Source organism: Oikopleura dioica, chromosome 1 (assembly GCF_907165135.1).
Source record: "Oikopleura dioica chromosome 1, OKI2018_I68_1.0, whole genome shotgun sequence".
NCBI lineage: Eukaryota > Metazoa > Chordata > Appendicularia > Copelata > Oikopleuridae > Oikopleura > Oikopleura dioica.
Genome location: NC_137291.1, coordinates 2,685,613 through 2,710,030, shown reverse-complemented (window position 1 = coordinate 2,710,030; position 24,418 = coordinate 2,685,613). Strand labels below are relative to the sequence as shown.

Genomic DNA, 24,418 nt, shown 5'->3' with positions numbered 1-24,418 from the left:
ATTTGCCCATCTCCCCAAAAATGACAAGCTTCTTTCCATTTTCAAAGCATTTAATCGGCGCCGAATACAACAATCCCCACCGGTTCGCCACTTGAGCAGGGATTGAGCGCAACACGTGCGCGATAACGAATTTCATGCAAATCGAACAGATGTATTTTCAAAAGTGAGCTTTTATCCCCGTCCCTGGCAATTTGATTGATGCGGCGGATAGACGAACTTCTAAATTTTGTTCGGGATATCCTTCGAAAATATAGCTTTTTGAAGGCTAAAATTGAGATTTGACTCAAAAAAATTGAAAAAAAAAATGAAATTTTGACTCAAATGATTTTTCAATTTTTTTTTATTCAAACGGGAGTTGTTAGCTCAAAATTAAACTTTTTATAACGGATTATGTCGCATTTGCAGCAAAAAAGAAAGAAATTCTTCTTTTTAAAACTATTTTGTAAAGAAGAAAAAAACAGGGCGGCACTGTGTTTATCTCAAATATAAATTGTCCTGAATTTCCTTCCTTGTATCCCCTTTAATTTTAGCCCGTTCCTTTCAGAGTCCATTTCCAAATCTTCGGCATTCGTTTCATACTCCTCCAGCAAACTCGCGTACAAAACAGCTGATCCTTCAAATTTCCCGAATGTCGACTTTGCCGACCAAATTTGAGCGCCGAATCGGTTTCCGAAGATGTGGAGATTTTCTCCTGGCTCTTGGCTGGCTGGGCCGTCCCAGTCATTTCGCGCTTTTCGCTGCATTTCGGAGTTGATAGGTTTCATGGAGTTGCCGAGGCGGAGGATGAGGCCGTCGGAGTTGATGCTTTTGTCGATGAGAAGACGATCCTTGCCGAGGGTGGCCATGATTTTATGGTGAAAATTATGATTTTTAAAAAGGATTAAGAACCCCTTTCCTCGAAGCCGATTCGATCTCCAGGAACAACCGGGCCTGAAAAAAAACATAACGCCCTAGATTCTTATCAGTTACTTTATCTCTTCATAAGCTGAAATAATCCTCAACGCTTTTTTCTCCCTCTAAGACGGTCTTCGAACTAACCGGAGGAAAAAGTGGAAACAGCAGCATGTAAATCCGGAAAATGTTCATTGAAAATGTCGCCTGGAACATCTCCATCCGCCTCTACTTCCGGCTGGACATGAACCGAGTGGAACGTGTCCTGAAAATATTCTCATCCCGATTTTTTTCGTCCCGTTTTTCTCAATACTTTTAAAACAGCGAGACCGGCAGCCTCTCCCCAGAGCGACTGAAAGCCGATATTCCACTGGAGGAAGTTGTAAGCATAATCTGGCGAGCCACGAGCGTGGGAGACGTTGTCAAGTTCAGTTGAAAACAGGACGAAACGTGGAAGAGTAAGACAGTATTGTATATCCAGGTATTTCAGCTCAGCAGCCCAGTCCATTTGCCGCCAGTTATCTCTGAAAATTGTTATTCAAAAGTAAATTGAAGCGTAGTTATCGTCTTACAGACTCATATCATGACGAGTCATAAATTATGACTCATGAATTATGATTCATAAAATATGACTCATAATTTATGGGTTATATAATATATAACTTATATTTTATAAGTCATGAATTATGACTCATAAAATATAACTCATAAATTATGACTTATAAATTATGAGTCACAATGACTCATCGAAGAAGAGGGAGTCTTTACCTTCCGAGAGCAAGGTCTTGTTGAGTCGCATTCATTCTATTTATTTGAACGTCCATCCAATCTTGCTCGTACGTTTTGAGCCCCCATTGGCGCCGATTAGCCAGAAAATCCGGCCAAAAACTCGTGTCGTCTAAACAGATCAAAAATTTATTCCTTTCTGATTCGTTTTACTGGGAAATGAATATGGTCCTACTCCAGAGCCTGGTGGGCCTATTGGAAGATCGACTCTTTTTCCGTGATTTGAATAACATAAATAAAATGGAAAATCTTGCATTTTATCACGTTTTCTATTGTCTTCAAGAACCCAATCGTAATCGCCCCCGTTTTCTTTGGCATAAACCGCGTCCGGTCCAAACCACCGGTTGTGGGCCACTATTGGGACATTGTGATTTGCATATGCTGCCTCGCCGCCGTCTAAAGAACATAACATTCCATACAGTACTTCAAGTTTTTACTCGGAAAGTATCCATCGTCAGTTCGAATTTCCCATTCTAGCAATCCATTTCCCTCGCCATGGGGGTAGAACCAAGAGTCATACTGAGCGAATCGGATCGGAAAACTGGTTTCATCGGCGTATTTTCTAAAAGAAAAAGTGTGGCGGAAGATTGGGGATTAATGATTTCCTTCGAAACTCCTCCCTTCTTACCGTATATAATCAAAAGTTTCTTCATAATTCAGCCCTGGCTCCGTGTTATAATAATAATAAGCTCCGGCGTCTGTATAATATCCCAAGTATCGCATTTCGAGGAACGCGTCTCTTTTTGCCGAACTTTTTTCGTGAAATTTTCTGAAAAACTCGCCCCAGTTTTCGATTCCTTCTTTGATTCCATCGCCTCCGACCAGGACGGTTCTAGTGATGTGGCCAGCTGGAATGTGTTTAACACCTCCCATGGTTCCGAAAGACATTGTTTGTTGATTCGTGATTGGATCGGTGAGAATCTGGATGTATTGAGACATCGGCTCGGATAGAGAAGTCCAAACAGTCGAGAAATCTTTCGTAAAAATGGTCGCAAATCCACCTTCACGTCCGTCCATGAAGGTCGCTTCTAAGAGAAAGTGTGAGGCGGATAATCTAACCGTAAGCCGCACCGTTTTCGGAGAGCGTTTCTGGAAGATCATGCCACGGCCCAAACGAGATACGTGTTGCACCTTTATTAACCGGGATTAGCATTATTTTCTTCAATTCGAAAAAAAGCACGAAATTTAAGCCTTTCCCATCATATTTCCTCCCGGCGTTATATATCCAAATCCTTCATCTTCCTAACCTTCAAGTTCAACATCATCGTGAAAATCCGGCTCAAAAATCAATTTTGCTGAACCAAAGCTTAGGCACGCGAATCATCGGAAAAGCGGTGCAAATCGTATCCATCCCGTCTTCTTCGCTAACAGCTTGGCTATCGTGTCCGGAGCTATTGAATTCGCCCGATAAAAAAATCACGTTTTTAGACGGATCAGCGCGTTTTTTCGCGCTCGAATTTCGCCAACTTACATAAAATGTTGTTCAAAAACGATGATGTCTCTTTTTTCATAATTTCTGATGAAAAATTCGACCAAAATTTCCTCTTCCTCATTTTCCGCCTTTGCTCGCCATCGTAAAAGTTCATAGTCGCCGAATTCATCCCTTAATTTGAAGAAAGATTTAAAAAACAAGCTTTTCGAAAAGTTATTATCCTTATTTCGGGAGAGCAAAATTCACGTTGGAGAGGCGGATTTGGGGTCTGTGATAATTATTTAATTGTAAACGAACGAACCTTCCGGATACCGTATCTTCTGCGTACACTTCGAGTGATCCATCTCCAAGGTGAAACTGAAAAAAATGGACTTCCGTCAATATCAATTTTTGAGTCAAAAAGCGTCTTCAAGCTCAGACAGATGATAAAAAAGAACTCACCTGGCGTCCATCAGCCCAAAGAAAACCGCCGATGGAGTCAAAGGCCGCATCGCCCCCTAAACAGAAAATTATGCAAAACCAGTTTTGAGGCCAGCAAAGCTGTTTTCTCCTCTAAACAAGGGGCCTTGTTTTGGCAACTATTTGTTTTTACGTGGAGAAAACAGGTATACGTTCCGAAACGTGTGGAAAAATTCAGATGCCGTTTTCGCTGTATCTTTTCAACGAAAAATTTTTGAAAAAAATACATAATTTTCCTTTTTGATCGATTTTCCCACCCGATTTCGGCCAAAAAGTGCACGCGATTGTTAATATAAAACCATCTCTACGTCTTTAAAAATGAATATTTATGAGGCTTCTGTGGATTTCCGGGCAACTATTTTAGGACTCTTTTTGAAATATTCACTTTTGAAGAGTTCCCCGAATTTAGACATGCCGTGTGTGCTCTTTACTACCTCTTATTGTAAATTCGCCTTTCGAACTTCCATGCTCGATTGTAAAGGCATTTAGCAAGGGGAGCAAGCCTACTGCTCTCATTTTTTTAGATAAAAGATTTGTCTTTTTGATTTGGCGCTGGAGGTCAAATATGAGCAACTGTTGCTTCCCATGAGCAATTCTTTGAGATACCCTTAAGTTTACTCAATCAAATATTGCTTCGAATAACCTCATTCTTTTCCAGCCAAAAGGTCATCAGACAAATTCTAGAAAACCAGAAATACTGAACCGCGCGCGCTGGTACCCGCGGATTTGCGCTGGTGGCGCTGTACCGTTATCATGAAAGTTTACGCTCGAAAAAGTAAACGTGTTCGGAATAAAATTTTGCAATTTTTTGTCGCTTATTCAAAATTTCTGAAGAAGCAAAAGTGATTTTCTAACAAGAGAAGCAGAAAAAGAAGTCGATGAGAGTCGATTGGTTCTGTCTTTTTGGACTGCTAAGGGTGTCAGCAGCGATTCCCTCTTTTAGTTCTGGGTCGACAGCGGCAAAAGATACAGGAACGGATCGAATTCTTCAGGAAATCTATGACCTGGCTAATAAAGGTATTTTTTGACAGTGTTGAGTGCAAATAAAACGAATTCAATTCGAACAAGTTGATAATTCTGCCGAAAGTGCACCGGATGTTCTCCCAATGCAGCATTGTGGTAATTGGGATAGGATAGGTTGAACTTTAAAATAATTTTTTCGACAAACTTATGAAAAAACTTTTTTTTTGTTAGAAATATTGATGTTTGCTTTTCAAATAAATTTGAAAACGTTTTTGGAAAATCGCTTGGGTGGATAATTTTTTATCAATCAAATTTTTCATTTACGCAATTTTCTTATTGACCAAACAAAATCTAACGGCCATCTGATCAGTTTAACGCGTTTAACCCTCTAAAGTACCTCCGGTGAAATCTCATCAGAGCACCCTTACGCCGCTGGATTCGGATGTATGTACACTGTCACATCTCCAGAACCGATCGAGTTTCGGATCAAAAAGATGGAACTCAAGGTAACTCAAAATTGCTTGTTTGATAATATTCAGCTCTATGATGGACACAAAGAACTTGGCTGGATTTGCCAAGAAACGGTTCCCTAAGAAAAATGTCCCCAAATTCGAATTTTTTTTCGCAGAAAATTTTTTTTTTTTGAATTTTTAGAAAATATTCGAACCGTCGAATAGCGGATAATGAATTCATGAATTGGACAAATGTCGATTCGGGCAACTTAGGGGTCTATTTCGAAGGCTATTCCGGGAAGCACTATGGCTTCGACCTTGAATGGAGATCGCAAATAAAAACAACAACGACAACTACAACCACAACGACAAGGAAAAAGAGACAGAGTCGGAAAAAGAAGAAAAAGCAAAGGGTTAAGGTCGGTTTTATCGAAACAGTGAAGAGAAGATATGAATTGCTTATCAAAAGAAGAGAGCAAGTTGGAGGAAATCAAAGTCTTCAAAGGTTGAAGAGAAAAAAATTAAGATCTCAACCTGTATTAAGCCGTATCATCGAAAAATTCAACAAGCTGATCACCCATGTTTTTGCCGATCAAGATCGAAAATCAAAACTTCGTCCTTGTTATCTCCCACAAGGAAGCTCGCTTGAAAACAGCGACATTCCGCCACTTTTCTTGAATCAGATCAATTCCGCGACAACATCGACCAAAATCATGTCGATTTTGACGGCGATCATTTCTCGACAAGATCAACTTTGTCGGCAGACTTCGCGGAGGAGAGTGACTCATCCGAAAAGATGGCTTCAGTGGTTCGATAATAGGTCGACGAGGCTGAAGGAAAGAGAAAATCTGCATTTTATATAAAGTTGAAATTGAAATTTTGTATATTTCTGTAAATATAAAAGCTTGTTCTCAATTAGTTTTTTCCCCTTTTTCATAACTCTGATGTTCCAACTAAAAATAGATTTTGATTTTTCATCAAAATATACCGCAAATCAATTTCATCTCCGACTTGATATCGCATGTCCGACGCTTTGGCCGAGAAATATCAAGCTTGATAAGTGAGTTTTCTTTCGATTATTGCAGAAGTCAGAGAAAAAAGAGAGAAATGAAGATATTAGGCTGCGTTCTCGCATCCGCAAGGGCTTGGAACAAGGGCTCTTGCTACGAAGATGGAACAAAACCAGAGTCGACGATGCTTTGCAAAAATTCGTGTTCGTTTGATTGGCTCGGGCGGGGAGATAATGTCATGTACAAAGACATGGGGAAGAGTGAATTTTCTTTCACGGCGCAGATGGTTGCATTGAAATGGGGCTTGCCGTATTTGAACAAAGAGGATGGATATGTTGGCATGCTCAGGTTTTTCTTGACTCTTCTTTTTACCTCTTTCCTTTCTCTTTAGATTCGACAGAACTTACTGTAAACGGCCGATCCTCCGTGCAATCGGCGACGGAACCATCACCATCAATGTCTGGGATCGTACCGATGATAACTACTTCACCGAAGCACAGTACTACGAGCTCCCCGCCGACGGATCCAAAACCAAGGAAGCTGCAGTTGTTCAATTCCGACGATCACGATTCCTCGAAGGCGATTTCCTAACAAAAGGAAAAGATCGATTCTTTTTCACTATGAGCGGAGTTGACCCCGATTTCGATCCACTTGATCCGCCAAATTCAAATGTAGTGCATGATGACTACTACCAGTGTTTTTCGAATGTGGGAATCGCCACAATGGCTGACGATGATTTTGGTTTCGAAGAAGCGGACTACTCAAAATGCTATCTTTATCAGCGATATCTTCAAACGCCGGATTGGGATGAAGCTCCTCAGCCAACAACTACAACGACATCGACCACGACAACAACATTCACGACGACAACGACGAATGCCCCCGTCGCGCCCCCTACGTGGGAGGATAATGGAGCGCATTTGCCTAATCAGATGACGTGTCACAATCCCCTAGACCCCGCTGGCTATGGATCCGTCAAGGGAAGACCTGGGCCCAAGATTTTTGGAGGATCTGAAGCTCCTAGGTAAACTTCAACAAAGATCACTTTTGATGACTTATTTCTAGAGAGACCTATCGATGGCAAGTACCCCTCTTCGACCCAACCGGAGAATTCATCTGCTCAGGTGCTCTTATCAGCAAAAACAATGCTGATTCTCCTGATTGGGTCCTCACTTCTGCCCAATGCTGTGATAACAGGAACACGATCATCGCAAAAGTTGGAGATTTCAACCTTCAAAACTACGATGCCGGCGAAATCACGATAACCAGCAGCAACATTTTCATCCATGACGATTACCTCAAATTTGGCGAGTGGACTGGAAATGATGCTTGCTTGATCAATATTGGAAAAATCACTACATCGGGTCAATCAGTCTACGAACCAGCTTGCATCTCAAATGATATGCCGGAAGATGGTGCTATGTGCTACGTTTCCGGCTGGGGATCGATAAGAGCCGCATCTGAGAATCTTCAAAATCTTCATGCTTCTCCGGTCAACTACTTTCCGAATAACTACTGCGCCGGGCTCGGGTATGGAAATATAAATGAGAACTCAGAGTTCTGCGCTGGTGTTCCTGATTCAATGTTTGACGGAACAAAGGACATCTGCAATGGTGATGTTGGAAGCCCTCTTGTTTGCGATATGGGCGGCAAACCCGTTCTCTCCGGTCTTTTATCTTGGGGAACTTCAGGTGAATCATCGATCAGCGATTTTTCTTTATCATTTTTAGGATGTGTCGGGCCAAATCGACCATCAGTGTTCACAAAAGTGTCTTCGATCGTCCCCTGGATTCTCGATATCACCAGTCAGGAAAGGATTTGGCAGCAGAATTTGTAGCTATTCTTTTACTTAGTATATCCTTTCATAGGTTACGACGACCACAACTACAACACAAACTTCAACCACGACTACGACAGGTCCAACATCAACATCGACAACAAAAACCACTACACCAGCTGGTCCAACTACGACGACAACAACGACCCCTGGTCCATCAACAACTACAACAACGAGTACTTCTGGCGATCTTAACTGTTTCTCTTTGTCCTCGGAGCAATATTCGATGGAAATCACGAATTTCTGGGAAAACTCAGGAAACTATCACTTCCAAGCCCGTCCGAATATCCCGCTTACTGGCATGACAGATACCTTTTTGGTGAAGGTCAATTTCAAATGGCCCGTGAATTCGATCGAAACATGGGGTAATACCGTAAACAATCCAGGACTGAGTTTTACCGCAAGTTTTTATTTTCGAATGATCCTAAATGAAACTCTATAAAAGACCCTGTAACTGCGTCAGAAGCGCTGAATTGGGATATGCTTTTCGACAACAAGTGGAACGTCAACCCGATCGAATTCGTCTTCGAGGGTCAAGTTGCTTCTTCTTACGTAACAGAGGCGTCACTAACTGCACTCCTACCAAACAGCCTAAAGGTCTGTCTGCCAGACGGCGTCTATCCTGATGGAAACTTCCCACCAACGACGACTACCACCCAAGGGCCAACAACAACTACAACAACGACAACGACCACCACAACGCCTTACACAGGTCCACCAACGACAACAACAACGACCACCACCACAACTGGTCCACAAGACTGCAACGGCCCTCAGGGAGTTCTTCCTCCAAGTCCTGCTCAGACTTCCGTTGGCTCTACAAGCTGGCTTGACTATCAAGGTGCTCTTGAGAAGAGCATCCTCTTCTACGAAGCCCAAATGGCAGGTCCCTTGCCCGCCTGGCATCGCGTCCCTTGGCGAGGAGACGCCACTATCACTGATGGTTGCGATGTCGGAGTCGATCTTACTGGTGGATTTTACGACGCTGGTGATTTCGTCAAATTTCATTTCCCAGCTTCAATGGCCATGCAAACTCTCGGATGGGGTCTTCATCAATACAAAGCCGGATATGAAGCCGCCGGTGAGTATGAAAATGCCCTCCGAGTGTTCAAATGGGGAGTCGATTATTTTGTCCGATGCCATATCGCGCCCAACGAGTTGTACGCTCAAGTCGGTGATGGCAATCTCGACCACGCTTTCTGGGATCGCCCTGAAGAAATGAACATGGTTCGACCAGCTGTGAAGATCACCCCTTCAAACCCTGGATCAGACCTTGCCGCTGGAGTTTCATCACTTTTCTCCACTGCTGCGCTAGTTTTCTACGACTCTGATCCTGCTTATGCAGCGGATCTCCTCAGCAGGGCGCGTGAGCTGCTTGATTTTGCAACAACCAATCTTGGCAAATACTCCGAAAACATTGTCGGCGCCTCTCCATTTTACGATTCCTGGTCTGGATACAACGATGAAATCGTTTTTGCTGGAGCTTCCATTGCCCGAGCGAGCTACGTTGTCGATAGTGCATCATTTAACTCCGACGTTGCGCAGGCAAAATCTCTCTTTTCTTCCTTCAATCCAGGTTCGGCAAGTGAATTTTCATGGGACAACAAGGGAGAGGGCGCAAATGTCATGATGTACGATGTCCTGACTCTTGCTGGCGATTCTGATGCAAGCACTTATTCAGCCAAGATCCAACAATTCTACAATGCCCTACAAAACAGACCCTCAACTCCAGGAGGTCTTGTGCATATTCAAGAATGGGGATCTGCGAGACATGCGTGCAATGCAGGCTTCATTCTCAAGGTGAGTCTTCCATGATGCCAATTTTGTTAATTCTTTCAGGTGGCTTCCGATCTTGGTCTTTCTGCTCAATACGGAACCTTCGCAAAGAGCCAGCTTGATTACGTTCTTGGAAACGGACCAAACGGACATCCGGTGATCGACGGAATCCAAGCCTCTCTCGTCGTCGGTCATGGTCCGAAATCGCCCCACTCACCCCACCATACCGCTTCAAGCTGTCCTCCTTACCCCAATGCTTGTGGCTGGAATAACTTCCACTCTTCCGGTCCAAATCACTGGACTCTCTATGGAGCTCTCTGTGGAGGCCCAAGAACACTGACTGATGTTTTCGTCAATGATCGATCGGATTATGTCGCGAATGAGGTGGCAATCGACTATAATGCTGGATTCCAGGGGCTCTTAGCTGCTTTTTCTCTTTGAACTTGATGACTTTTATTGAATAAATATCAGTAGATACAGAACTATACAATTTTCTTTCGTGCTTCTCGGGAATCATGTGAGCTCTCTGTCCACATAGTCGCAGCCTGTTGGTTCCCCGCTCGTAATTTAGGGAAGACCCCCGTCGCGCAAGCTCCACCATTCTCCGCCATTAGCTGAAGCAGTTCTTTCTTTGTTCCAGGGTCGAATTCGGCTTTTCCACTTGGCTCGCGTCTTTTTTCTATTCCACACAATGATTCATCCTCATCGCATTCTTGAACGATGAAAAATTCATAAAAATGAAATAAGCGGTTACCTTTGTAGATCATTTTCAGTTTCTCGACATCTTTTTTCATTCTTTCATGTCCATATCTGTCGATCTTCTCCCAAAGAGTTTTATTGAAAAATTCATAAATAGCATAATCTTGGATATTGTCTTTTCGAAAGGTTTTCATTTGTTGGTCCGTGAATTTCGCATTCGAGTTCTTTTCCTTCAATCTTGGCATTGAGACCATCCTATCTGTCGAAGCATACAGTGTTTTGAAACTTGTGCAAAGTTCTTCAGCAAGAAGAACAAGGGATTCGAAGAAATACTCTTGAACCATGACGAGGTCGAAAATGTCATCGAGTCTCAGAATCTCATCATAAATGTATTTGATGTCGAAGTTGTTGTGATCCATTCCGAGCTCGAAGCCTTGAAAATTCTTCGCTCGAAATAACCAAGGAGTCTTCTCGTCAGCTGGCAGTCCTTTCTTCTCAACGACATCGAGGTATTCAGCCGCTGAAACGTTCAATTTACCGACGATCGAGCGAAACGGCTCGCCCCAGCAGCCAACAGTGCACCAGCGCTCCCGTCGCTCCAAATTTTTCTCGCTGAAAAATTTCTTTACAAATAACGGAAGCAATTTTACTTGAAAAATCTTCCGTAGTGGTAGTTAAAATTGCTCTTGAAGGCTTCGAATGGCTCTCTTATAGAAGTGAAGAATTTCGCCCCGGGAAAAAGCCCAGGCTCGATATCAGGATTGAATCGATGGTGGCATCGGATAGATTGGTTGGTGAAAATAATCGGAGGTTTGAAAAATTGAGGTTGAAAACGGGCTGGATATCCGCCGCCGTAAGAGCCGTAGTAGGGGATTGCGGCGCCGATTCCATTTTCATCGCCGTATCGTTTGAAAATCGTCTTTTCGGGGATTTTTTCCGCTAAAAATCTTTGCTTTCGATCAGCTCTAAAATCCTCCCTGGAATGAACTCGAAGCGCATTTGTGTTTTTTCAGGAAAACATAACTTTTCAAAGGCGTGCACTTTTTCGCTGACGTCGAAATTTCGTTTATTTCTTCGTTTACTCTCTCTATCTGCGCTATTTTGTCAACTGAAAACTCGAATTCAAGCTCTTTAAATTCAAAAATATAAACGATAATTAGAACAAAAATTGAAGCAAAAAAGTTAGAAAGATATTTTTCATCATGTTTATTTTTTCAAGGCGCCTGAGCAATGGCGGAACTTGGCAATTCAGGACCGGCGGCGAAATAAACAATAATTTCGATGCTTTAAATAGTGGCGTTGTAAAGGAAAATTGCCAATTTTCTTCTGAGCGCAAGTATAATTACGGAATAGCATGTCGGAATTTATGAGACTTGATTTATGTCTTGTTTGTTTTCAAACTAGTAAGGATGAGTTTTTATTAATGGTTATTTTATTGTAGCTTTTCAAGAGTTTTTATAGAAGAATTTTCTTTTTATTTCCAAATAAAGCCAAAAAAATTCAAGAGATAATTCCCTGCGATTCGTAAAAGTCAAAACCCAATCGTTACTAACAAATGATATTCAAAAGCGCACTACAAGCAGAAAGTGAAATAGCAAAGTGTCAAAATGTCGAAGTCAAGAGCGACTTTGAAATTTTCCCTTCACAAACTCTTTCAGAATCGAAATTTATGCTACTTTTTAAATGGTGATTTCAAACGAGAAACAATCGGTTCCGATTTACCAAAAAAGAGTTCAAGTACAGTTTATAACTTATAGCAAGGATTGAAAAATAAATGATTGACTAAGTTTTTTTAACCAAGTGATTAAGTGCTTGGACTGTCAATGTATTGGAGTTATAAGAAAGAGCAAAAATAAATATTACTTGTTCCCAGAAGAAGTCCTGTCGACTAGAAGTATTCATACTCAAAAGCATGATTTGGAAAAGAAAACTTTTGTGAAAAAAATTAACGAAAGCGTTAGTCTTGCTAAGCATGGATTCGCAACTAACAAGCAGCAATACACTTATTTGACTCTTGGCTCTCTTTTCTGGATCACGATCATGCTTATCAGTAAGAGAATCGAATGGGTATTGAAATTTATGTTTCCCTAGCAAATTACCAGTCTTTGGAGAGATCACGTGGCGTTCAAACTTTTCTTACTTCGACCTGCCACCGTAATTACAAGAAATGCGTCCGGACTGAATCGATGGACATCTGTGGACATTTGATGAAGCAATGTCGTGAAACCAGAAAGTTCGTCCTCCCCGAACCAGCCGTTAAAATCCCTGATGAAAAACTTGAGCCCGCTCAGTTTACTGAAGAAGACAACAGGATTAACTTACTCCGCTGCAAGAAGCAACAGTTTTACGACGCGAAAATTTGCCGTCATCTTTGTTCAAAAACTCGTATTTTGGAATCAAGAAAGAAGAATCTACCATCTCGATGTGAAAACATTTGCTTTGAGCTCGCAAGAGTATCTGATGCTGCTGGAGAAATATGTCCGTTTGAGAAATATTGTAAAACTGGCTGTCCTTGTCTCCATTACAAATGCGAGATAACTCAGTTCGATCAACAGATGATTCCTGTTTTTGACCTACAGAAATCAAAAGAAAATTTAACAGGGAAGTTTAAAAATAATTTTTGAAAAAATACATGTAGTTATTTATTTTCTCTTTAAACAAATTCATTAAATTTAAAAAGAAACTTATGAGAAGGAGAACGAATTAAATTTAAAATTAATCACCGGTCGAATTCAAGACCGTGAACGTACAATCAAGGAGTTTTCTGTTCAATTTGCAGATTTAACAACGGGGATGAATCAAAATAGCGAAAACCTGATCAACGGTTCTTTCATCCTTCATGAAGGTTTTTTAACACATTTAATCCCTACCGTTGATACTGTATCAATGAGACAAAAAAACCTTGAAAGTCAATTGGTGCAACTTTTCTCGAGGGAGAGCATTATTTGGTTGACGCGCAAGGAAATTTATTGAGACTAACCGAAAGTCAATCATTAATGATTTCTGTTCCGAATCGATATTTTAGACAGTAAGTCTCTATAAAGAAATTCAGAATCTATCATTCTTTTCAAAGAACTGGCTTTTTGTTTTCCACTTTGGATCATCAATTGGTACATTTCAAATCGAAATTCGACATAAAGAGAAGGATAAGCAGGTTTTTCCTGTTGTCGTTATTTGTGCGCCAACGGAAAGAGCAGATCGATGTTATTTTTATGCTCCTGACTACAACCTTGATCGGTTTGAGGAAGCACAGGGCTTCATTGCCAGTAACCATTTAAACGCAAAGCTGTCTTCTGTAAGCTTCAACGGAATTTTTCACCTCATGAGTGTGAGGTTAGGCGAACGGTGGATAAAATTGTCAACAACTATGGCGCTCAATCGAATTCGTAAAACGGAAGAACTTGAAAAAGGGTGGAAGAAGGGCGAGATCGTATTGCCTATTGAATTTCGAGATATGGATCCAGTACATATTGTTCCAATGTCATGGGTTAAAACTTCTAATTCACTTCTGATAATGGTGATCTTTTTAACCATACGAAAGATTGATCTTGGTCGACTTCTCCTCATCTTAGTTACAAGAAGCATCGTTCTCTCAAATACTCAGTACTCCGTCTTAGTAGAGAGTGATGGAAGATTTTTGACTCTTGGCAGTGAGTGGATAGGATCGGTCGTCAGATATGAACAGAGATCGATATGCTACTCGGCGATCTTTGCACCAAATGATAAAAATTCACCGATCAGCTTGGAAGCAACAATGACGAATGCGAGTATTTTGTCAACGGAATCATCAATCAAGACAGACTCTTTCTTCAAAATTATGTCTTCGATACGACTTTTGAGATAAAATACAATTTTGGAAGGGATCAAACGAATTTTTTACCGTTTTTAAATTACTCCTTGATTGTTTGTTCAATTTTACAAAGATATATTCGAACTTGACTTCGTGCAACAAAATTCAACAAACAAGATGTATATAACAAGCAATCCCTTTTTCGCTTTTCACGACGATATCTTTCCAGCTTTTGCTAAGAAGAGGGTTTGAAATAGGCAAATAGCCCACATCATTAGGCCCATATTGTATGGGCTTAATTCACTCCCTATTCAAGTAAACTAGCTTATTACTGGTGCGCGTCATTAGTTACGGTTTGGAGGGTTTGCGTCAGTAGCTACGGTGGGTTAATAGCTAGGGTTAAAAATGAATCATAGGGACGATACCAATTGACACAAAGTTTAGGGTGGGCATCAACCAAGGGCTTGCCGATAATTAAGAAAATTACAAGAATCTGAAGCTATCTAGGTCGGTCGAAAATAGAGTGTGGTCACTTATCGCTTAAAAAACAAGAAATAAGTCACAAAGTTGGACTAATGTGTATAGATCCAAAAATGGTTTTTTTTTCATATTTTTATCATTTTTGCAAGCAAAAAAAAATACCACACTCTCGTTATGACCGACCTAGATAGCTTCAAATTGTTCTAATTTTCTAAATGACTAACAAACCGAACGTTGGTTGAGGCCAACCCTAAACTCCGTATCAATTGCTATGGTCCCTAGGAATCATTTTTTAACCGTAGCTATTGACGCACCGTAGCAATTGACCCAGCCGTTGCAAGTGACTCAAACCCCCAAACGATGGTTAATGACACGCATCCGCTTATAACCTAATTGAGAACGCCCTGATTCAGGGCCCCTGAAAACAAAAAATTTTGAACCCTCTTGAAGAATATGGTTTCGCAGCGCATGTTTAGCAAGTCTGCTAACGCAAATTCGCCCTCATATGCAAAAACAATCATTCCAGACAATGCTTTTGTCTCTCTTCAGGAGTTCAATCATATTTCAACGATTGAAATGAGGTTCGATGAATATGAGATTTTTCAATTTCAAATCAGACGAGTTGACAATATGACGAATTTTCATGAAATTCTAACTTGTGAATTTACCAATGAGCAGGTGTTCTTTCGTCTAAGGATTATTTCGAATGACACGGTTGTATTCGAATCCGATTTTCTCAAGAAAAATGTCGTTTTGATCAATAATTTTTCTCTTCAATCGGAATCAGAGTTGATAATTAAAATCCACCAAAATAATTCTATTGACTCAAAAATTTTATGACTTACTGGTGAAGAAGAAATTCTATCAATTCTTTTATCTATTTATTTCTATTTTACGAAATTTAAAGCTCTGATAAAAGTGGACATCTATCAATATTCGCCTGAAAAATAATCATTCAGATGACAAAAAAATGACAATCATAAAGGATCGTTAGAGATAATCTTAAGAAAGAGTATAGAAATTCCAAGAAGAGGCGGCATCTCCGATCAAATCAAGCTTTGATGATTTTTAATGAGTGCCATATTTGAATATTTCTTATTTATCTTGCCCAAAAAGAATGGCGTGGAAATTTTCTCATTAAATATACAATTTGATGAAAACAAAAGCGGAAAAAGAATACGAATCTACAAGTTTGATCAAATCTTCGAAATAAAAAACTTCTTTTCTTCGATATTCTATCAAATTATGGTCATACCCAGATTCGTTCTTACAGATAGTACAACCAAAAAGGAAATTCAAGAAAATCGGCCCTACGGGTTGTTGTCTGACGGATCAATAAACGCGAATTTGAACATGAAAACCCCACATGACACTCGCGAAGCAGTTCAAGCTGTCATTAAGAACAAGCTTTATATATTTACAAGTGAAAGTTTCCGTATAAGAGTAATGCACTCGTTGTCATTTAATTGTTGCATAAAAAAATTCAGATCTCTATTTTCAACAATTGTCGCTTCGAAAAATTACAGTACAGATTAATTAATGGAAATGGTTGGACTAGTGGATATCTTGCGACGTCAACTTATGGTGGCGGTGAAGGTAAATCATCATTACTCATAATTCTTATAAAAAGCTGTTATTTGCTTGCCTTCGGCCCATGTAAGATTTTTCTGCGAAGAATTTGACGGAGTCAAATCAAGAAGGCTTCCGAAGGCACTTTATCACCACGAAAAGGGAGTTCTTGCATTGTACGAGTACCGTCCTGCTCTCATTGCAGGTCAAGATGTCGACGGTGCATCAGAATATCTAAAGACAGATGAAGATTGGGTTCCTCTTCCTGATCATCCAGGGAGGTAAAATTGGAAGAGCTTTTCAAGGAATAAAAAAAGCTTGTTCTCTGGTCTATGAAAGATGATTTGTAGGCTTACCGGACTAAATTTCAGCCATTTTTTCTAGCTTAGTTTAGCAGTTATATGGCCTATTTTTGGAAAGCCCAAGACCTAGGCCAAGAAAGCCCAAGACCTAGGTTTGTTAGAAAGCTCAAACTCTGAGCTTTCTATAGAGCCCAAGAAATCTGGCTGCCAAGGGGGGTTTGTGACAATCAATAATCAATTATAATGTCTATTATCCCCCATTTTTGGCACTTTTTTTGTGGAATAGTCTCTAATTTTAGCGAAATTTTGGCACCAAAATTGGACGTCTAGCGCTCGCTGGAGGCCACAGACCGACTGGCAGCTAGATTTTTTGGGCTCTTTAGAAAGCTCAGAGTATGAGCTTTCTTATTACTCGACTGTCAAATGCTCTTGATCGCCTTAATGCATCGAAAAATTTGATGCAAGAGTTCTAGTGCCTATTTTTGTACTTCCGGCCTCAAAAATTGCCTTGCGGGCATGACCTAACCCCCTCGATATGGGTACCAAATGAAAGCCCAGGTCTTGGGCTTTCCAACAATAAGCCATATTTCTTCTAAACTAAGCTAGAAAAATGGCTGAAATTTAGTCCGGTAAGCCTAATGATTTGTTGATTTTAAGAGATTTGAATTCGGCATCCGGGCTTGCTCTTCCCATGGGAGCACTTCTTACTATTGGAGGATGGAGGGAGAGAGGTATCTGGAGATTGAAGGATTTGTCATGGAGTAGACTTGGAAAACTTAACCAGGTTCTCACTTGATTTTCTTTGTTATTTTCATTTTGTGTTCAGAATATGTATGACCATTCATCAATCTATATTAACGAGGAAATCTTCGTCATTCCGGGAACGGCTTCTCATCCCTTTAAATGGGACGGTAATTCTATGGCCGAGCGAATAATACTAGGAAAAGATACGATATAACTCGACTAGATTAAGAATTTAAACTAAATTATATCTTTATAAAGATAATGACGAGGTTAAAACGATAGAACTCATTCACTCCACAAATAATATGGGAAAATACTGGTGGCAACCAATTCTGTACGCGACAACTGCCAATATGTGTAGCAAATAAATAAAACATTGAATTAAGTTCACTTAACTATTGACGTAAATTATTGACATTTAAATTAATTTCACATCGATTCGAAAATACAAAAAGATCAATTCTCAGATGATAAGTTCACAATTTAGCACCGTCAATATTTAGAAAGTTATATTTATATCCGGCGAATAAAAGCTATGTCTATGCATGCGTGCCACTGTTTATCTGACGCGGCTTAAACAATTTGGCCAGAGCGCCGTTTTGTTTTCTGCCAGGACGCGAAAAATTTTCGAAAAGTTTGGCTTCCGCGGTCGACAATCCTGGACACGACTTTTTCGACGGAAGATTCCGTAGTTCCACAAATTCTGATTCTCGAAGTCTCCGTGAGTTATCTTTTATCATAATATCGATATCAAAATTCTAAAAACATATGAAAATCGTAATAAAAGCAAGAAAATGTCGTTTACATAAATTGTTCTTGAGATCTCGCTGAAAAATTGATCCATTTTTATCTGAATACAAATGAGTTTAATTAGTCCAAAAAATTTTCGATTTATCAAAAATTTGATAAAATTGATAAAAAAATGGTCATCCTCGGAAAATAGAGAAACCAATGCAGGCAAGTCAGATTCTACAAAGGGGTCTTTCAATCATGACTAGGCCGATTTTCAGGATTGACCAATCAGAGCGCAGAGAAACGCTTAATGATGAGAATTGCCTTGGACGCTGTGGGAAGACCGCCTTGTAGTTATTTTTCCCTTCTAAGACATTCGTAAAGAATAATATAAGGGACTATTTTCAAAAATGAGCCAGAGAATGATTATTATTCATTGAAAAAGATGATCTCCATCAATATCCGCCACATATTTGTGTCATATGAACCCGAATCTTCAGAGTTATGGCGGCGCCTCTTCCAAAACGGAGCACCGGTGATTTCACGGACGTTTGTTTCCAGCATCATTCAATATTCATCATTCACCTCTCGGGACGGATTAACGAATCTTTGTTTTTTTTAACTTTCATTCATGAGAACTGTTAAGAGATTTTCCGTAGAGAAATGTTGATCAAAGAAGTAGGCTTCAATACTCGCTATTTTCATCAGATTTTTAAATCTTTACCTAGTGAAACCCTTATCCATATTTATCTGATCGCAAAGTCTAGAATAGAGAATTTTTGATTTTAATTTTATAGTTTGAATTTTTTAAGTAAAATGAAAAATCAAAGTAAGCTCACTTCGATTCTCGGTCATTTCTACCAAAATTTGATGTCATTTTCCTTATTAACTGATTTTGCCTAACCACGTTCTTAATCCAATATGAAGGTATCAACGGGTATAAGTCACGTGTCGATAAGGGACGGACTGATCGATACTCGACTCGATGAAATTGCAAAAACGGCTCGTTTTTGGCGTTGCCGTTCTCTGCGGCCTGGCAACGGCCCAGTTCGGCGGCAGCGATGATATGGATTACGCGTCCATGTTCGCTGCTCCAAGCGCAGATGTTCTTGCTCAGCTGATCGCTCTTTCTGCCGCGAATAATTCCGGCTCAAAGAAAAAGAAGAAGAAGAGACAGCCCAAGACCCAAGCCGCTACGACAACTCCTGAGCCAACAACAACCACTGCTGCTCCAACAACAACTCAGGGTCCAGTTGACGAGTGCGCTTTGAGCATGGACGACTGCTCCCCCAACGCTTCCTGCACTGATCTCGAAGACGGCTACAGCTGCTCTTGCAACGCTGGCTTCTCCGGCGATGGCAAGTTCTGTGACGACGTCAACGAGTGCGCCAACTCTCCTTGCGATGCTAACGCTAGCTGCAGCAATACCCGAGGCAGCTACAACTGCTCCTGCAACAAGGGCTTCTTTGGCGACGGTGCTTCTTGCAACGACATCGACGAGTGTTCGAACGGTGAAAACAACTGTAACGCCAATGCCTCGTGCAATAACACGCCAGGCGGCTTTGAATGCAGCTGCAATGCTGGATACGACGGAAATGGAGTCCGCTGCAATGACGTGAATGAATGCAAGCGAGGCGAAGATCGATGTGACGAGAACGCTAGCTGCAGTAACACTGATGGCGGATACACCTGCTCCTGCAACAATGAATACGAAGGTGACGGATTTACCTGCCAGCGAATCGACCACTGCGCCGTGGGTGACCACAAGTGTGATGCCGACGCAACATGTGTAAGCACTGTCGGCGGATTTGAGCGCGGTCGAAAGCGAGGACCAGATGATCTCGGCTACCTTTGCCAGTGCAATGATGGATTTGAAGGAAATGGATTTAAATGCACTGCCATCACCACTACAACTACTACTACCACTACCACGACAACCACGACAACAACAACAACTACCACGACCACGACCACAACAACAACGACAACTACCACAACCACCACCACAACGACCACGACAACAACGACAACAACAACTACTACTACTACTACTACAACTACTACTACTACTACTACCACTTCTACTACTACTACCACTACTACTACTACTACTACTACTACTACTACTACTACTACTACTACCACTACCACGACCACTACCACTACAACGACCACTACTACAACCACGACAACAACAACTGAAGCTGCTGTTGCCGATTCTGCTGAGTTCCAGGTAGATATTCACTCATTACTTTTGAAATTATTCTTGATTTCAGGACAGTTCCAATGTCGAACTTGCCGCCGGTGCGAGCGATGACGTTTCCGGATCAGCTGGCAGCTCTGGACTTAACACATTCGAAGGAATGGACCTTTCACAATTCGACAACTACTACAACTACGACTCCGCCGGTGTTGATGCCACCGAGTCAAAGAGCGAGGCTGCTGACTTTGACTTTGGTGACTTCGATTTCGCCGCTGTTGAGACCACCGCTGAACAGTTATGAGTTCAAATTTTCGTTAATTTGTTACGTAGAAATATTGATTAGCGTTATTTAACAGTTGTCTTTCCTGAAATAATTTTTTGATGTTAATTTTTTTTGATATCTTCAATTATTTCTTTAAATCTGCAATTTTTGAGTTTCATTATAGTTTAATAATATGTTGCAAACGGACAAAGAATGCATTTTGATTTACTTAAACTCTATGTATTTTTCTTGTCCTGAAGATATTTGTTTCGTATTCTAATTTTTAATGGAATATTTTTATTATGAACAAAATGAACCATTTCGAAGACAACAACCACCACAACGACAACCACTACAACCACAACAACGACTACGACAACAACAACTACAACCACAACGTTAAGAGTTCAAAATTTTTTTTTAAATATCATCTCACAATCAAAACTCAAGTAATATATCTATTTAACGAAACAAAGTCATTGTTTATTTATTTATTTTACTGATTCTTACACTGATTTTTCTATTTTCCGAATAATTTATAAACAATTTTGGTATATTTAAACTCTTCAATATTTGTCTTTATTATTGACATTCTACTAAAAATACATATTTTTCTTTATTATCGATTTGTAATTTAATATTTAAATTTTTCTCAAAAGCTTGATTTATTTTTTGAAAGATGATTTTTAATATTATTTATTCTGAACCACTGAAGACCACAACCACCACCACAACAACAACAACAACAACCACAACTACTTCAACAACCACTTCGTTGAGTTCCTTAATTTTGCTTTTTTCGAAGCTTTTTGCTTGTTCGATTCAATTTTTTTCTTGTTTATTTTTCTGTTTGTATTTAAATTTGATTTTTCTTAGAATTCTTTGAATCTTTATTTCTTTTCAAAAGAATATTTCAAATATTTTATTTTATTTAAAAATTTTTTGGAACCAAGGTAAGACAACATCCACCACAACAACAACCACAACAACAACAACGACGACGACCACAACGACAACTCCTGAGTTTAGTTCGCAAATTGTTTAATTATTTGTTTTTCATTTATTTTGATTTTTTTACGATTTTCCGAGTTTTATTATTTCTTATTTTGCTGTCATTGAATTTTTCTATTCTTTATGTGAACAAATATCAGCCAACAACGGAGCCCATCACTACAACTGAGCTCCAGACTTCCACTGCTGAAATCACAACGTTAAGTTCACAAATATTCGATTTTCAAGATTATATAATTCTTTATCAGTTTTTTCAATTTTCCAACATTCTATATATTTATCTCAGCGTCGTGATACTTTATTAACAGTTATTTTTCTATATATTTTTTTGTTTTTTAATGTGAACCGTCGAAGACGGAGGAAAGTACCACCACCACCACCACAACAACAACCACGACAACAACCACTACAACAACCACTACAACAACCACTACAACCACAACTACAACAACAACGACTACCGAGCCCCCAACCACGACGTTGAGTTCTTTAATTTTTTTTACAAGAATTTATTTTTCCATTTTTACTTTCATTTTTTAACAAACCAAAAAAAAACATTTTTTATCTGCTGATATATAAAATATATCAAGTTTTCACATTTTTAATGTTTTTTAACGTCTAAAAGACATCAATAACAACGACAAGTACTACCACAACAACAACCACATCGACAACCACAACAACAACAACAACAACAACAACAACAACAACAACAACAACAACAACAACAACAACAACAACAACAACTACAACAACAACAACAACAACAACAACAACAACAACAACAACAACAACAACAACAAGAACAACAACAACAACAACAACAACAAAAACAACAACGGCAACCACATCAACTGAAGAGATAATTTTTACAACCTCACTTTCTTCTCTGAAAGTTGAGACGATGAGTTCTTTAAAAAGTTCTTTATCTTTTTTATTTCAATTTCTTTACTAAAATGCATCGAGAGACAAGTACTCATGCACTAATCTAACGAAGTAAATAATTGCGATCAATTATTTGAATACAGATTTTTTATCAATAAGGCTATCTAACAAAAGTGAACTCCCTACAGACCACAACAATGGTAATTTTCATCCTCGAGAATTTCTGTACAACCCAAGTTTAGGCCCCAGTAGCTGATGACGCCGAACGAGCCGAGGACTACCAGCCATACATTCCATCTGCTCCATCTTCCAATCCTTACGGTTCCTACGATTACGGCCTTTCCAACATTTTGAGCTACCCAAGCTATGACAATACCGGATACGGCTACAACACTGGATCCAGCGGCAGCTACGATCCCTACCAGAACTTCGGCGAAGTCTCTTCCTACGGATACGTCAGTGGCCAGAGAGCTGCTGCTCCCGATGCATACGCAATGTGGAAAGCTGATTACGGTCGCCACTGGGATGGAAAGGTCCACACTAACCATTCCGACCAAGCCGTTGATATTGGACACGTCCACAACAACATGGAGAACTACATGGGTAAGGAGCAAAAACATTTCTATCAAACGAGATAAAGAATAATTAAGGTTGAGACTTAATAATATACTTTTAGGTGGCATCCAAGACAAAGGTGTCTTGAGCGACTTCGACCAAGACGACCATGCTCGTTATCAGGGATCATGGATCTCCGCTACTCATAACAATGAAGCCGGTGATGCAACTTATGATAAATCTTGGGAACTTGGACTTCACCCCAGTGATGCCCGAGCATTCAGCGACATCAATGATGAAGCAAGACTGCAATGCAAAGTTTGCAAGATCGACTTCCAAGTTATGTGGGACACGGACAATGATAAATTTGTTCTCAAGCAGAAGAACGGATGTAAGCAATGACTCGGATAACATTGATTTCAAATATATTCAGCTGACTTTTACACTGACGAGGCCGCTGCTATCACCGCCTGTGACGCTGACCAAGACGGAGACGGAGATGCGCCAACAACGTTCTGCCCATACTCATCTGGTGTCTGCTTTGTTGAAGAGCGACGACAGTTCGGCTTCTTGGTCTCCTTCGAGCGAGGTTGCAAACAAGCCAAGGCCTGCTACATGCAAAAGTACCAGAACTTCCTTGTCAAGGCTGGACGACAATGCTGGCCTGTCGATGCAACTAACACCGCTGAAAAGATTGCCCGACGACCATATGACATTAAAGCTGATGAGGTGAGATATTATTTTAAGATCAAAGACATTTACTTATTGTTAGTGGTATTACAATGCCAATGGAAACCACGCCGACTCTCATGATAAAACTTTCACTGATTTCACTGACGGTTCTCCTGATTCTGGTGGACTTGTCAGCGGACTCTACGTTGATCCAGACTACGTTCTTGATGGCTCGAGCAACTTGAACTACAATTCTCTTCACATCATCCATGGCCACTCCGGCGCTTACAAAAATGGAATGAAGGAGACTTCCAGGAACGATTCAGAAATCATTAAATAGCAACTTACAAACAGCATATTTAAAACTAGAAAAACTTCTCTGAACCAATTAAAAAGATGCACCCAGTGTTGTTCAAACGCTGACAACTGCAACGCCTCATGGAGACCACAAACTGAGACTGATTGGGCTGCCGATTACAGTTCTACTGCACCCGGACGAAAGTAAATAAATCCTTTGATTTTTCCTAAAATCGACGCTTGGAAATGACAACCCGATCCTGCCCAACGAACAAAACTTTTATTTAAATTACTTCTTTCCTTATCCTCTTTCTGCATATAGACTGAAAAGGTTTCAGTCACGAAAAAACTCAAAAAAAAATGATTGAATAGATAGCACCAATACTGAGCTTCTATTGACAAACAATAAACTTGTTAAATAACAAAATACCGCTGTTTTCACTTTTAACAGTATCAGCAGTTCGGAATGTCTTGAAGACTCTTGAAGACTCTTGAAGACTCTTCAAGTGCTGAACTTACAAAGTTTACCGTAAGATTTGTTTATCTAATAAACAAAACAGTATTTGAGTTCTCTTTCCTACCGGCAAGCCACTTAGCATAGGATCAACTAA

General features: G+C 40.1%; 7 protein-coding genes across 7 annotated transcripts; 4 read left to right on the top strand and 3 right to left on the bottom strand.

Annotated features, from left to right (window-relative positions):
• Positions 1-157: 157 nt before the first annotated feature.
• On the bottom strand, positions 158-2,822 carry LOC145711515 (uncharacterized). Its single transcript, XM_081789208.1, has 10 exons — positions 2,749-2,822; positions 2,306-2,705; positions 2,115-2,239; positions 1,831-2,073; positions 1,660-1,789; positions 1,205-1,415; positions 1,039-1,156; positions 889-930; positions 567-730; positions 158-265 (listed from the first exon to the last, which is right to left on the bottom strand). Exons 2-10 carry the CDS (start codon positions 2,692-2,694, stop codon positions 158-160), a joined length of 1,530 nt encoding a protein of 509 aa, XP_081645334.1. The 5' UTR covers positions 2,695-2,705; positions 2,749-2,822.
• Positions 2,823-2,956: 134 nt separating this feature from the next.
• Positions 2,957-4,091, bottom strand: LOC145711514 (uncharacterized). The gene is made up of 5 exons (XM_081789207.1): positions 4,003-4,091; positions 3,551-3,606; positions 3,411-3,466; positions 3,149-3,280; positions 2,957-3,068 (listed from the first exon to the last, which is right to left on the bottom strand). The coding sequence occupies exons 1-5, from the start codon at positions 4,082-4,084 to the stop codon at positions 2,957-2,959; spliced, it is 438 nt and encodes a 145-aa protein (XP_081645333.1). The 5' UTR covers positions 4,085-4,091.
• A 986-nt stretch (positions 4,092-5,077) lies between these two features.
• Positions 5,078-5,846, top strand: LOC145711513 (uncharacterized). The gene is made up of 3 exons (XM_081789205.1): positions 5,078-5,115; positions 5,186-5,488; positions 5,528-5,846. Exons 1-3 carry the CDS (start codon positions 5,078-5,080, stop codon positions 5,844-5,846), a joined length of 660 nt encoding a protein of 219 aa, XP_081645331.1.
• A 233-nt stretch (positions 5,847-6,079) lies between these two features.
• On the top strand, positions 6,080-10,048 carry LOC145711512 (uncharacterized). Its single transcript, XM_081789204.1, has 7 exons — positions 6,080-6,341; positions 6,385-7,017; positions 7,059-7,684; positions 7,724-7,761; positions 7,862-8,218; positions 8,278-9,630; positions 9,670-10,048. The coding sequence occupies exons 1-7, from the start codon at positions 6,091-6,093 to the stop codon at positions 10,045-10,047; spliced, it is 3,636 nt and encodes a 1,211-aa protein (XP_081645330.1). The 5' UTR covers positions 6,080-6,090; the 3' UTR covers position 10,048.
• Positions 10,049-10,088: 40 nt separating this feature from the next.
• LOC145711511 (galactosylceramide sulfotransferase-like) lies at positions 10,089-11,498 on the bottom strand (the record flags this gene model as incomplete). The annotated part of the gene is given in 4 exon segments (XM_081789203.1): positions 10,089-10,318; positions 10,361-10,917; positions 10,956-11,286; positions 11,288-11,498. Coding segments are annotated over 4 exon segments (1,329 nt in total), but the record flags the coding sequence as incomplete, so codon positions are not given.
• A 490-nt stretch (positions 11,499-11,988) lies between these two features.
• LOC145711509 (uncharacterized) lies at positions 11,989-12,929 on the top strand. The gene is made up of 3 exons (XM_081789202.1): positions 11,989-12,042; positions 12,115-12,355; positions 12,397-12,929. Exons 1-3 carry the CDS (start codon positions 11,989-11,991, stop codon positions 12,927-12,929), a joined length of 828 nt encoding a protein of 275 aa, XP_081645328.1.
• Positions 12,930-18,490: 5,561 nt separating this feature from the next.
• On the top strand, positions 18,491-24,234 carry LOC145710938 (uncharacterized). Its single transcript, XM_081788650.1, has 11 exons — positions 18,491-18,514; positions 18,851-20,155; positions 20,199-20,420; positions 20,715-20,785; positions 21,764-21,878; positions 22,472-22,483; positions 22,526-22,886; positions 22,960-23,229; positions 23,272-23,567; positions 23,611-23,825; positions 23,907-24,234. Exons 2-11 carry the CDS (start codon positions 18,908-18,910, stop codon positions 24,013-24,015), a joined length of 2,919 nt encoding a protein of 972 aa, XP_081644776.1. The 5' UTR covers positions 18,491-18,514; positions 18,851-18,907; the 3' UTR covers positions 24,016-24,234.
• Positions 24,235-24,418: the final 184 nt, after the last annotated feature.